General features: G+C 36.5%; 1 protein-coding gene across 2 annotated transcripts in view; it reads right to left on the bottom strand.

The window, feature by feature from the left end:
* The window catches only part of acsf3 (acyl-CoA synthetase family member 3), a 145,876-nt gene that overhangs the window by 2,276 nt on the left and 128,600 nt on the right, over positions 1–15,000 (bottom strand). The window contains exons 8-10 of one of the 2 annotated variants that reach the window (XM_061974770.1): positions 12,449–12,583; positions 10,919–11,030; positions 1,617–1,749 (exon numbers count right to left, since the gene is read on the bottom strand). In XM_061974770.1, the coding sequence (XP_061830754.1) occupies positions 1,617–1,749; positions 10,919–11,030; positions 12,449–12,583 (380 nt within the window). Of the gene's footprint in view, positions 1–1,616; positions 1,750–10,918; positions 11,031–12,448; positions 12,584–15,000 lie in introns of those variants that run through there. The other variant, XM_061974771.1, reaches the window with a different exon arrangement.

Raw genomic sequence — 15,000 nt, forward strand, 5'->3', positions numbered from 1 at the left:
TATCTTGACATAATAATATGCGCTAGGCATTACATTTCTAGAAACCAGCAAACTTATACTAAAAAGTAGTTTATTGTTCTTAATGGAAAGGCAACAAGGCAACCGCTTGTTACTCTCGGGGTCTCCTAACCGCTCAGGCAAATCATATTGTCTAAAAATGCATTTTTCCATCGATAACATGACATCATCACGCCAAGTGTGTGCTCTTTCAGTCAATTAGTGCGTGAGGAATATATATATATATATATATATATATATATATATATATATATATATATATATATATATATATATATATATATATATATATATCTAAATATATATATATATAAATATATATATCTATATCTATATCTAGTGTAGGTCTGACTTGGTAGGATATGTACAGCAAGTAGTGGACACAGAGAGAGAGATCAGAAATTATAAGAAAAAGTGACTACATTTGATTATTTACATTTGATTATTTACAATCCGAAGAGGTATGATGAGGAAGGGAGGGTGTTAGTTTAGGGTTGAAGTTGCCTGGTGGTGTTCTTTTAGTGCGGTTTTGAAGGAGGATAGAGATGCCCTTTCTTTTACACCTGTTGGGAGTGCATTCCACATTGATGTGGCATAGAAAGAGAATGAGTTAAGACCTTTGTTAGATCGGAATCTGGGTTTAACGTGGTTAGTGGAGCTCCCCCTGGTGTTTTGGTTATGGCGGTCATTTAACATTAAGGAAGTAGTTTGACATGTACTTCGGTATCAGGGAGGTGTAGCGGATTTTATAGACCAGGCTCAGTGCAAGTTGTTTTACTCTGTCCTCCACCCTGAGCGAGCCCACTTTGGAGAAGTGGGTAAGAGTGAGGTGGGATCTGGGGTGGAGGTCTAGAAGTAATCTGACTGGCTTGTTCTGGGATGTTTGGAGTCTAGATTTGAGGGTTTTGGAGGTACTAGGGTACCAGGAGGTGCATGCGTAATCGAAAAAGGGTTGAAGGAGAGTTCCCGCTAGAATCTTCATGGTGCTTTTGTTGACCAGAGAGGAGATTCTATAGAGAAATCTTGTTCGTTGGTTGACCTTTTTGATTACTTTAGTTGCCATTTTATCACAGGAAAGATTAGCCTCTAGAATGGAACCTAGGTAGGTGACCTCATCCGATAACAATGTCACCCACTTTTATAGTGAAGTCACTGACTTTCTTAAGGTTGATGTGGGACCCAAACAGGATGTGCATGAACTATTTCTGTTCAAAATTGTTAGAAATGTCACATGTCAAATGTTTAAATATTAACTGTAAACAGCAAAGTCCATCAGTTTTAATTATCAAACAAAATTGTGTCAAAGTCATGATTTTTTTTTGTTCATTCTTGAAATAAGAAATTATTACTTTGAAAAAGTAATTTTATACTTTTGAGTGTTGATGACACAGCTTTGCATTAGTTGATATTCTAGTTTCAAGCATGTTTTACTCAATATAGGTCATAAAATCTCAGCAACAAGCTGTAATATCTTACTGAGATCATTTAGGACCCAAACAAGTAAAACACTCTAGCATAAAATCTGCTTAGTGAGAAGAATTATCTTATCAGACAGAAAATAAGCAAATATCACCCTTATTTGAGATATTTAATCTTACTTAGATTTCAGTTTTTGCAGTGGGGAAGAAGTGTCTCAGGAGGTCCTTCTTGTTGACCTTGCCCATTTGGTTCCTCGGTATCTCGTCCACCAGCAGCAGGTCCGTGGGGATGGCGTAGGGCGCCATGTGCTTCCTGCAACGACATCGCCAACACGCACGGGCGTTAAAACGCACTCAAGACCCGTCTCCTGCACAGACGAGATACACACGTGTCCCTTCAGAAGGCACAACCCCGACGACTGTGCGTAGGCGGCGACAAAGAAAACAAGAGCGGGAAACAATTGCACAACAAAGGCGAGGCCTGTGGCGGAGTAGTCGAGATAAGGGACGTCCTTCATCCCTCTCTGCGGCTCGCCTCCTTAATATCCCGAATGTACCTTCCAGACACAGACGAGTCCCTCCCAACAAAACAATTTAATCGCCGTGCGATTAAAAGCAACTACACAAAAACAACAAAATAATAATAAAAGTCAAAGGCAGAATTGCCGGCTCGGCGAATTAAAAGTGTTTTATTTCCCCATATTGAGTCGAGTGAGGTTGCAGCCTGCAGCTTTTTTTATTATCTGTTAACCTACTTTGTGTGCGTGTGCTGAGAGTTGCTGCGCTGCAAGTGAACACAATGACTCACAACGCTCTCAGCACATGTCTGAGCAAAGTGCCACCGAGTGCACGCGCATGCCTGCACGTCTGTAATGGCGCTCGCTTGTGTCGCCAACTTCTCTGGGGCAGTGTGTGTGTGTGTGTGTGTGTGGATGGCAGGGCACGTGTGATAGAGATTCAGACTGACAGCTGCAGCCAGGGCACTGAAGAGTGAGCATCCATCTACTTGTTTATGTCTCATTTTATCTCCTCTTTCCCTGCGAGGATGTGGCCAGTGGCCGCTGTGATGGTGCTGCCCATCCCCTGGCTGCACCCCTGGCTGAAGTGTGTGTGTGTGTGTGTGTGTGTGTGTGTTCTTGTATTTCTACCCTTCTTGAGACGTCAACAAGGAAAAGCACCTTCCATATGAGGGCCTGTGAACAAGTTAGGACCGAAATCATGGTCCCAGTACGGAAAACTATTGCATCTAATAGAGAGCCAAATACTAGAGTCCATGAACATTGCTCCAAAGTCAGGATTTTTTTGTTGATTTAATGTGCATACTAAAGTAAACAGGTGCAAAGGCAGCAATGTATGATAAAACAAGACGGCAGCTAAAGAAGGACTTCCCTATTCATCCCCGAAAAAACCCGCCAGGTGAACAGCGGGTTTTACGACGTCCGATGCTGACGTAAGACAACCCGCGTCCCATATGTGACCATAGGATGAACAAATACATTACGGCAGTGGTTCTCAAATGGGGGTACGCGTACCCCTGGGGTTACTTGAATGTATGCCAAGGGGTACGTGAGATTTTTTTAAAAATATTCTATAAATAGCAACAATTCAAAAATCCTTTGTAAATATAAATAAAAACCTATCTTTTTTTCCAAATAGTTCAAGAAAGACCACTACAAATGAGCAATATTTTGCACTGTTATGCAATTTAATAAATCAGAAACTGATGACATAGTGCTGTATTTTACTTCTTTATCGCTTTTTTTCAACCATAAATGCTTTGCTCTGATTAGGGGGTACTTGAATTAAACATTTTTTCACAGGGGGTACATCACTGAAAAAAGGTTGAGAACTACTGCATTACGGTACTAAGACTATAGTGGCCATTAACAGTTAGCTTCTACAGCTGGGTTGCCCGAAGTGCGGCACAGGGGCCATCTGTGGTCCGTGACTCCTTTGTCATCGGCCTTAAGCACTTTGCAAACAACAACAAAATAGAGCTCTCATTTGCACCCCTGCTGGTGAAATCTATCAAAATGAGGGTGGTCCCAAAAAGGAGGGATTTTTCAAATTGACTGTGTGTTGGTTTTAAAAGTGCTCACCCTCTGGTCAACATATGAAATAACAAGTGTGTGTAAAAAATGTAACAATTTTAATGCGCCCCTTTTAATAATAAAAAAAAATGTATATAATATATATAGACATACTGTAATAACTTGAAGTAAATAATGAAGATTAAAAAACAATTGCAAACAAAAAAATTAACTAAAAGCTTACCTTTTTTATATTTGCATAGCATGTACAGTTTATATTATTAATGTTGTAAATGTGTACAGCTCCACTAATGAACATTGGAGTGTTACTTTCAAAGGCAAAATTAAAGTATTGCTAGAAACATAATTTTATATGGGACTTTATTGTATTATGTGTATAGTACATGTTCCAAAAAGAAAAAAGCATAAAACACAGTATATTTAAATATACTAAATGTAAAAAAGGGAATAAATATTCAAAATAATCTAGTTTGGTTACGCCATCATGAGCGCAACACAAGGTTGTAAAAGTTTCAATTCTAAATAAGATGTCAAAAGCAAACTGAAATCAAATACACACCGCTTAAAGATTGATCAATACCTATTTAAATTTAGTAATACATAAATATGATGATTTATCAAAATATAAAAGAAATATACCTGAACAGAACGCTCATGATGGTTACACCAAAAAGTAACGCTATGAATCGCGTTTTTCCAAGTTTTTGGGGCATTTTTATGCTATTTCCAGGCATCTCCTTTTTATTATCGTTGATTTTAAATGGTCAAACTAATGCATATTATATATGCATGCCCCAGTAAACAAAAAAAAAGTCATATTTATTTTGATTGTTACATTTTGAAGTACATTTGTGCAGGTGGGTGCGAATGTACCCATTACCAGAGCTGTACACATATACAAATATTTATATATCTAGAAAGGGTGGTCCTAAAGAGGTAGGCAAGAGAAGGTCTCAAGAAGTTAAAAAATGCAAGAATGTGTGTGTGTGTGTGTGTGTGTGTTATAGCCAAATGGTGGGCAGAAGAAAAAGCAGCAATCCACCAACCTGAACCAGCAAGCCACAACAGTAGCATCGAACAAGCTCATTTGGACTTTAAGAGTTCGACCGATTAACGGTATCAACCTATTTTTTTAAATGTTTAATTTTTTACAACTACAACATAGCTCCTAGACTCTGGAACAACTTGCACCAATCCCTCTGTGAGCTTGACTGTGTTGACACTATTAAGAAACATTTGAAGTTTCTCTTTTTCGTAAATATTTTATTTAATGCACCTTTTAACTACCATTTTTAATCTACTTTTTATGATGTTGCCCCTGTTGTTTTAATTGAATTGTTGTTTTAGTTCACCTATGTATTCAATCAGTCAATTAATCAATGTTTGTTTATATAGCCCTAAATCACAAGTGTCTCAAAGGGCTGCACAAGCCACAACGACATCTTCGGTTCAGATCCCACATAAGGGCAAGGAAAAACTCACAACCCAGTGGGATACTTTTTTTTTTTTCTAACAGCGCTTTGTGATTTTATCTGTGAAAAGCGCTTTATAAATACAATTTACTTTCTTATTTACTTACATCAGCAGATACAATATATATATACATATATGATACTAGTATTACGTGTTTAAAAATAAATACAGTATTTTCTAGACTATAGAGCGCACCGGTATATTAGCCACACACACTACATTTTAGGGAAAAAAAACATTTTTATAAGCGGCAGATATATACGATGCGAAACTAGTTATTTACAGAGAAATATTTTGTAAAAGTTTCTTTACATACCCTAATTCATTCCAAACGGTGTCTGGCAGTTAAACGGCTGACCAAACAAAACAGAAGTCCTCGTAATGGACCCACTAGCTGTGTAAGCTAGCTCTCCAATCAACTAAACAGACTCAATAACTCCACTCTGACGTTTTGGTGAATTTACGAAACTGAAACAATAAAAAAAGAATGTTATTGTAAGTTAGTAATACTAACACAGACACTTGTAAGCGTGTTAGCTTAATAGCTAATGCTAACGACGCTAGTGTCATTACATTACGATAGCACGTACAAATATGCATGAAAACACTCCTACAGATATCACACATGGGACGGTTTAGTAAGTACAAACAGTTTTAGTTATATTTAAAATTTTACAAACGCTGCTTGGAGTGATGAATGAAGAATCCATTCGAGTAGCGGCGCTATGGATGGCTAGAAGACTGAACGGCACTTAGCTTAAAGAAAAAAAATAAATACAAATTTAAAAAAATAAATAGCAATACCGGTGAATGGCGGGACAATGCAGCACCTACAGCAAGCAAACTTGTCCAAAAGATGGCGCCATAGGACAAAAAACCTCATTGTATTTGCTTGTTTTTTTGGGGGGGAAAACTTTTTATTACGGCCGTCAACGAAGAAAAATCCCCAAATTAGCCACATCGTCTTATAAGCCGCAGAGTTCAAAGTGTAAGAAAAAAGTAGCGGGTAATAGTCTGATATTTAAGGTAATTACTGAAGTAGATAAAAAATAACCACTGCTTAAGAACCGTGCCTTTTGCCCTGTGTGAAACAAGTACAATTTTTGCTGCAGCCCAATTATTTAAAAAAAATAATTTAGCAATAAAAATTAGCGTATACTTCGGACTATAGAGTGCACTGGTATTTAACCCGCACTTAAAAATTGACACTGAAACAATACAAAAAGAATGCCGTTGTAAGGTAATAATACTTACACAGACACTGGTAAACGTGTTAGCATATTAGCTAATGCTAATGACGCTAGCTTTATTACATGACGATAGCACGTACAAATATGCACGAAAACACTCCTACAGACATCACACATGGGGCCGTTTAGTAAGTATGAATTGTTTTAGTTATACTGTAAAACTTGTAAACGTTGCTTGGAGTGATAAATGAAGAACCCATATGAGTAGAAACGCTATGGACGATTAGAAGATAGAACTGCACTTGTACTTCCGGTTCAAAGTTTTAAAAAGCCGGAATTACTGTAGGCATTTACCCAGCAGCACCTGCAGTGAGGGAACTCGTCCAAAAGGTGGCGTCGTAGCACAAATAATAACACGCCATTTCATAGTCTTTGCATGTATTCAATGAAAACTATTTTCATTATGGTCGTCAGCAAAGAAAAATCCATCAATTAGCCGCACCGTTTTATAAGCCGGGTTTAAAGCGTAGGAAAAAAGTAATTTACAGTACTCTCATTGTTGATAATTCTCCCCAAGAATGTCTTGATATCTGATATCTAATATCCCCTCCTTCCTCTAGTGCTTGTCGCCTATAATACATTTCCTCTGTTTACCTGTCAAAACTTCCAGTTTTTGTCCTTCCTTCCTGGCGTCTTCTTGGTCCCATTTTGTTTGTCTTCGCTGCCGTACATATCGAGTCCCTATACAAGCCTGCGTCCGCAACACTCGGAGCGTGGACTCATTAAAGGAGCGCCACGAGTTTCATGTTCCGTCATTCCATCAAATAACAATGCAGCAGATACGTATGAGCAATAGGAGACTTATTATACAGGACAAGAAGAGCAGGCAGCAGCTCGCAGATCTTCATACTTTCTGTAGCATCCAGGAAGAAATTATTAAAAAGTATCTCAGCTATAATCTACGTGAAAGAGCCCAGAATTGTCTTCATGAAGAAACCTTATTAAATCCATAAACTTCTATACAATTGTATAACAATGAGTAGATGGCGAGTTACTGTGAGATTTTTACCAATTTTCCCAGAAGATTTCCTATATTTTGAAATGCAAATGCCAGCACCCCCCGCAAGTGGTAGAAAATGGATGGATGGAAATTTGTAAATTAAACAACTTAAAGCCTTGTCCAGCTGTTTACTGACTTTTACTATTCATGTTTAAAATATTTTACTGCAAATTAGTATAGGCTCTAAATATTGGTCATCGGCCTCATTGACTACTGGTAATCGGTATCGGTATCGACCCTGAAAAAAATATATCAGTCAATCTCTAATATGGACCCCACAGCTATGACACACACGCACACACAAACTGAATGAAATGGATGCGATACGGGGGAGAAATATCAGGGAAACCAGAGTAAGAGGTAATTAAATGAGAAATGTGTCAGGATTGCCGTACATTCCACGGAGGTAGTCACCATGCGCTGATTCAAATACTCTCCGCTGACATTTAGAAAGAAAAAGGCCAATTAGCCACAAAGACAAAGCCCGTCATTTGTTAGCCTTTGTCGTCTCTTTTGCCAGCTCGTTTCCCCCTAGGCAGACTCCGCGTTTTATCACACTTGGACCTCCTGTGGACCTGATGGCCAAGTATTAGGATGTGGATTTACAGAGTGTCATGTTTTTGCTGTATTACAGAATGATGTGGTAAAACAATTACCGTATTTTCCGAACTATATGTTACGGTGGGGGGTGCAGCTTACTGCGAGGTTTGTTCTCCCAGCATGCAAACGGACGACTCCGGACAGGACTTGCAGGTAGGAACATGATTTAATCGTAAATTAACACTCTAAGACAGGGGTGCTCATTACGTCGATCGCGAGCTACCGGTCGATCTCGGAGGGTGTGTCAGTCGATCACCAGCCAGGCATTAAAAAAATAGTCCTAAAAATGAGCGATCATAAATCTTCACTATGACGTCACTTTCGTCACTTGATTGACATTCACGGCACCCGAGGGTCTTCTGAGATGACGCTGGCAGCTGCCAGCTCATAAAAATTACCGACTGGAAGGCGAGAAACACTTTATTTCTTGTAAAGTGTATACAAAGGAGTAGGAAGCTGGACAAAAAAGATGCCAAAAACCAACCACTTTCATGTGATATTGGACAGAAAGGAGGACTTTTTTTCTCCTCCATTCGAATATGCGGACATTATCAGCACCACTGTCTGATTTCAATCAATGCAAGTCATCAGAATCAGGTAATACACCAACTTATATTCTTGTCTTCATGAAAGAAAAGAATATATATGTGTTAAACATGCTTGTATTATCTTTAAAACACCTTTAACTTATTAACAATATTAACTATATGTGTTAAACATGCTTGTATTATCTTTAAACACCTTTTAAGTTGTTAACAATATTAACTATATGTATTAAACATTCTTGTATTATCATTAAACACCTTTAATTTTTTAACAATATTAACTATATGTGTTAAACATGCTTGCATTATCATTAAACACCTTCAACTTGTTAACAATATTAACTATATGTGTTAAACATGCTTGTATTATCTTTAAACACCTTTAAGTTGTTAACAATATTAACTATATGTATTAAACATGATTGTATTATCATTAAACACCTTTAATTGTTTAACAATATTAACTATGTGTTAAACATGCTTGTATCATCATTAAACACCTTTAACTTGTTAACAATATTAACTATATGTATTAAACATGCTTGTATTATCATTAAACACCTTTAACTTGTTAACAATATTAACTATATGTATTAAACATGCTTGTATTATCATTAAACACCTTTAATTTTTCAACAATATTGACTATATGTGTTAAACATGCTTGCATTATCATTAAACACCTTTAACTTGTTAACAAAAACATATATTTCATAAATAAGTAAATGTAAATTATATATATGAATGAGGTAGATCCCCACGACTTGATCAATTGAAAAGTAGCTCGCCTGCAGAAAAAGTGTGAGCACCCCTGCTCTAAGAGGTACAAAACAGAAAACAAACCGACGGAACAAGGTGCCGATCGCACCTGAAGCTAAGGCTACTACTTAGCACAGACTAGAGATCACTAGCAGGGGCTAGGAGACGAGCAAAACTTACGTAACAGTAGCGTGACGCAAACAAAGAAGCCAGACCGACTGACTGGCAAAGGCAGGCTTAAATAATGTGTCTGATTACAAACAGGTGCGCGTCCCGAACACAAGAGGCAGGGGAAACTAATACGTAGCCATGGTAACAAACTCAGAGGTGTCCAAAACTAACAGAAAACACAAGTGACTCGAAAAACTTAAACAGACTTAAAACAGGCGCACTTAAAATAATTTTTTCCCCCCTCAAAACTCGACAGTGCGCCTTATAACCCGGTGCGCCTAATGTAAGGGAATAAGTTTGGTTGTGCTTACCCACCTCGAAGCAATTTTATTTGGTACATGGTGTAATCATAAGTGTGACCAAGAGATGGCAGTCAAACATAAGCGATAAGGGTAGGCTGCACTATGACGGCAATATTACTCAAGTAAGCAACACCAACATTTTATATGTTCCATTGAAAATATAGAACATTACACACGGCGCTCAAAAATCAATCAAAATGTTTTAGTACAACTTTGGTAAGCTATGAAGCTGCACCACTTGATGGATTGTACTGTGCTTCAACATAGGAGTATTATTATGGTGTGTGTATAAAGTAAGACATTTTATCTGGCATTTTGTTTCGCAATATTATGCAAAACAAACTTTTCTTACCTTCTGGTACCTGCTAATCTGTATTTGAGATCTGCATAAATCCTGAAAATTTGCGTGCATCCGCCTTTGTAGTCCGTGGTGTAGTCCGTCTTCTTTTTCTCTATCTTCTTGTTATTGTCATGATCCGTGGTCCGGATCATGTTTTGTTTAGTTATGTTCTGTTAGTTTTGGACTCCACTACTTCCTGTTTGCGCTTCCTTGTTTGTTTTGTCACCATGGCGACTCATTAGTTTCATCTGCCTCATTTGTTCGGATCACACCTGTCGCTAATCATGAGATTATTATTTAAGCCAGTTAGTCGGTCTGGCGACATTGCTCTGTTCTGACTTGTTTCATGCCATAGTTCATGCTGATAGTTTAATGCTTGTATTCATGTGTTTGCTTTGTTCATACTGTTCATTCCTTGCCTTGCCAAGTAAGTTTTGTTTATTCATGCCACAGTTAGCGAGTTTTGTTTCATGTCCATAGTTCACGCTAAGTGTTAGTTTTTGTTTCCTTCGCTAAGTTGTGCTTTCGCCATGTACGCCTTTTGTTTGTCCCTCTTTGAAAGTCAAGATTAAATAATGTTCCTACCTTCAAGCCTTGCGGTATAGTCCGATTGCATCCTGGGAGAACAAATCTCGCAGTAAGCTGCGAAAAACCCCGCGTCTTGACAGCTATGGGACATTCATCCTCCGCTATTGCCATTTCTAATATAAAGTAGTGTAAAGTTCTTACTTATATCTGTCAGTAAACTTGCCATGAAAGCGCTAAAACATACCGGTGCAGTGACTTTACATTATTCACCCAAGGAACTTTAGTTACTAGAGAGTTCCGGTCGGACGTTTTTTAAAGAGACACATTTCCGGAATTTCGACCAAAGAACCACCATTACATGTTATATAGACCACAAGGAAGTGTTTTACATTTAGAAAATAATAATAATAATATCACTCCTTTAATGCGCCTTATGGTCCCGAAAATCCGGTAGGTAAAGTACCTTCCCCAGGCTTTCAAGTCAGGCAAGGTGAGACTTTGGCCTTCTTTCAGTTGAACCACGGCAGTGACCTTTTGACCCCAAGTCGCATCTGGCGCCCCGATCACGGCGACATCTGTAAACATGACACAATAACAGACCGTCAGCGACAAATAAGGCCTGATCCACTGAGAAAACGCGCACACTTGCAAAGCTGCTCAACTCATGTGCAGAGGATTAATTTTTAAATGGACAAAATAGAGAGCGCAATTCATTTAGCATGTTCGTCTCCATGTATATGCAAAATACATGCTGATTATCAGAAAAATAACCATTTATCACTCATAATGATAACTCAGTGGGCTAGTGGTTAGAGTGTCCGCCCTGAGATCGGTAGGTTGTGAGTTCAAACCCCGGCCGAGTCATACCAAAGACTATCAAAAATGGGACCCATTACCTCCCTGCTTGGCATTCAGCATCAAGGGTTGGAATTGGGGGTTAAATCACCAAAAATGATTCCCGGGCGTGGCCACCGCTGCTGCCCACTGCTCCCCTCACCTCCCAGAGGGGTGATCAAGGGTGATGTGTCAAATGCACCTAGTGTGTGTGTGACAATCATTGGTACTTTAACTTTAATGTGATTTACCAAGACTGAAACCTTTTTGCGTCTACATTTAGCAGGTTTGGAATCTACGTGCAAATGGCACAGTTACGCACAAATGGTTGTTAAAAAGGAGGGGATCGTGTTGCAAAGACATAAAATGGCGAAACAATCCTCTGTCTGTGTGTATTAACATTTTTTGACATATTGGCTATTCCCAGTTACAATTTTATATCGGTTGAATGACTGACGTGCTGAGTAAAACACATTTAATTGATTTGTTTTGGTGTCTGCTGGCCTTTTTTAATTTAATTTTTTATTTCGACATTTGAAATGTAATATATTTAATTTTATTAAAAAAAAAAATAAAAAAATCACACCTTTTTTTATTATTAACGTGAAATTATTTTTACACTTTTTAAATCAAACTTGAATTTAAATTGATGCATGTTTTTTTAAGGAAAAAATATTGGGAAATAAATTGTTCGGTAAAGTATAAGTGCAAAATAACATATTCAAAGCATTCATTTGCAAACCTATTTGAAAATGTTTTTCCCCATTCCAGACGCACCATCGCAAAACTGGTGCATTTCGGCGTGCTAAAAATGCTTCTGTTGTCGAAATTGCGCTTCAATATAGCTAAGAACAGCAGGCAAAGATTCAACAAAATAACCAAACATTACAGGTTGGAGCAAATGAAAACATAAATGTGGAGGGAAATGAGTGTTTCCATGGTGACAGCCGGTAATAAATGCAAAATCCTCCTTTGAATCGGGTGGTTTGCAACACTTTTGCACTTGGTGCAAAAGCTTGGTGTACACGCAGTCTTGGTAGATCATCCACAACACACCCACTAATAATACACACAATTTTATAGTTTGCACACGCTAATTAGCACTTTGGATATTAGCAGATCAGGCCATTAGTATTATTAACATTTAAGACATTTTTACCTGTGATGTCTGGATGAGCCAGCAGGTGGCGCTCCACCTCGAGGGCGCTGATCTTGTAGCCACCACTCTTGATGATGTCAACGCTGGTACGGCCCAAGATCCAATACGCCCCGTCCCGAAATACTGCGGTGTCTCCTGAATGCCAGACAAATTAATTATGTGCAGGACTATTCAAGAAGATTACGCAATATTCTAACAACAAAAATCCATTGAAAAATCCAGCTGAATTACAAATATTCTACTCACAATTAATTTCATTTTTCAATGAACCCCGTGCTTTAAAAATATATATTTTTTACTCTTAATTATTTTTGTTAAACATTTTTTATACTTTATACATTTGATGCATGTTTTGTACTGAAACCATTTTATGGGAAATAAATTGTAATTTTTTTTGTGTGTGTGCAAAATAAAAAATGAAAACATAAATTTGCAAACCTTCCTGAAACAACTCGGATTAAACCAAGGATGACTGCCTTACAAGACCAGCACTAAAGCTGCACGCCACTTTAAGGAAATGAGATATATTACTAGAATTTGCAATTCCGGTCGGAATTGCGGGTGAATGCCCTATTTGCGCGAGCCACTGATACCCGTGAGCGGAACTGAAATACTTGAATGTCCAGGGTGAGTGGAGTGTGTGGATGTTGGAATGGTTCAAATCGGTTGAGGTATGTGGGATATGGAGAGGTTTGTATATTGCGCATTCATTTTTAACGGGGGGAATTTTCTGGTATTTCCGGGTAATCAGGGAATTTTCAGACCCGGGAAACATGCTGGCTTGAATGTCCAGCGAGTGTGTGGATCTTGGAACGGTTCAAATCGGATGAGAAAAGTGGGATATGCGGTCGATTGTATATTTCCCATTCATTGTCAATGGGGAGAAAATTACTGGAAATTCCAGGAAAACCGGGAAAAGGGACAACATGTTTTGCGTTCGACATCTGTGAAGAGCAGAGTGGGTTGATGGTTGAAAGGTTGGAATCGGGTAAAAAAATGGTGCAACATTTTGAGAATTTTGGGCATTGTATAACTATGAATATGCCTATTCATGGAAATTTCCTAGAAATTTGTGAATTCAGGGAAAAACCGGAATTTTTGAAAATAATACAACAATTGTCCTAGATTATATGAATTGGTTGGTATAATATATATATATATATATATATATATATATACACACACACACACACACACACACACACACATATACATATATATATGTGTGTGTGTGTATATGTGTATATATATGTATATATATATATACATACAAATATATATATACATACATACGTATATATATATATATATATATATATATACATATACATATATATATATATATATATATACGTATATATATATATATATATATACATATATACGTATATATATACATGCAAATATATATGTATATATATATACATATATACGTATATATATATACATACAAATATATATATACATACATATGTATATATATATATATATATCTATACATACATATATATATATATACACACACACGCATATACATATATGTGTGTATATGTGTATATATATATACATACAAATATATATATAGATACATACGTATATATATATATATATATATATATATACGTATATATATACATATATACGTATATATACATGCAAATATATATATGTATATATATACATATACATATATGCGTATATATATATACATACAAATATATATATATATATACATACATATGTATATATATATATCTATACATATATATATACACACACACGCATATATATATATACAGTATATACATATATATATACACACACACGCATATATATATATATGTATATATATATACATATATATATATATATATATATACACGTGTATATATATGTATATACATATGAATATATATATATATACATATACACACATATATATATACGTATATATATAAGCATATATATATACGTATATAAAATCCTAGCAACTGAGCTGCCTGTTTTTTACTGTATATTCTACAGTATTGATATTTTTACAGTGTACAGTTGGATGGAAAACTTGCTTTGAAATCACAAGTCAAGCACATATTTGTCATTATTATTTTTATTTTAACAAAAAAAGTTTAAAATGTATGATATTATTATATTTGTTGTTAGACATACATTTTTGATATTGCATACAATACGTGTATTTTTTTCTGTCAAAATGGAAATAACTAATACATTTTGTAAAGTACTTCATTGACGCATATTATTTCAAAGCTTTTGCGGGCCATATTATATAATGTGTTTGACACCTTTGTCCTAGATGATATGAATTGGTTGGTATTGGAATTTTTCAAATAGTTGACATAGTAACAATTTAAATATAAATGGGTATTTCGGAATTCTTAGAATTTCGGGACAACAGGGAATTTGTACGAGAAGAAAAATGGTAGTTTTGTTGTCTCAATTAAGAAAAATGTTTTAAAGGTGGAATGGTCAAAAATGGTGGAAAATTGTAGATTGTCAAAAACTTTCCAGGAAACGGTGAAAATAGGGCTTGGGAA

This window comes from Nerophis lumbriciformis, linkage group LG15 (genome assembly GCF_033978685.3).
Source record: "Nerophis lumbriciformis linkage group LG15, RoL_Nlum_v2.1, whole genome shotgun sequence".
NCBI classification, from domain to species: Eukaryota; Metazoa; Chordata; class Actinopteri; order Syngnathiformes; family Syngnathidae; genus Nerophis; species Nerophis lumbriciformis.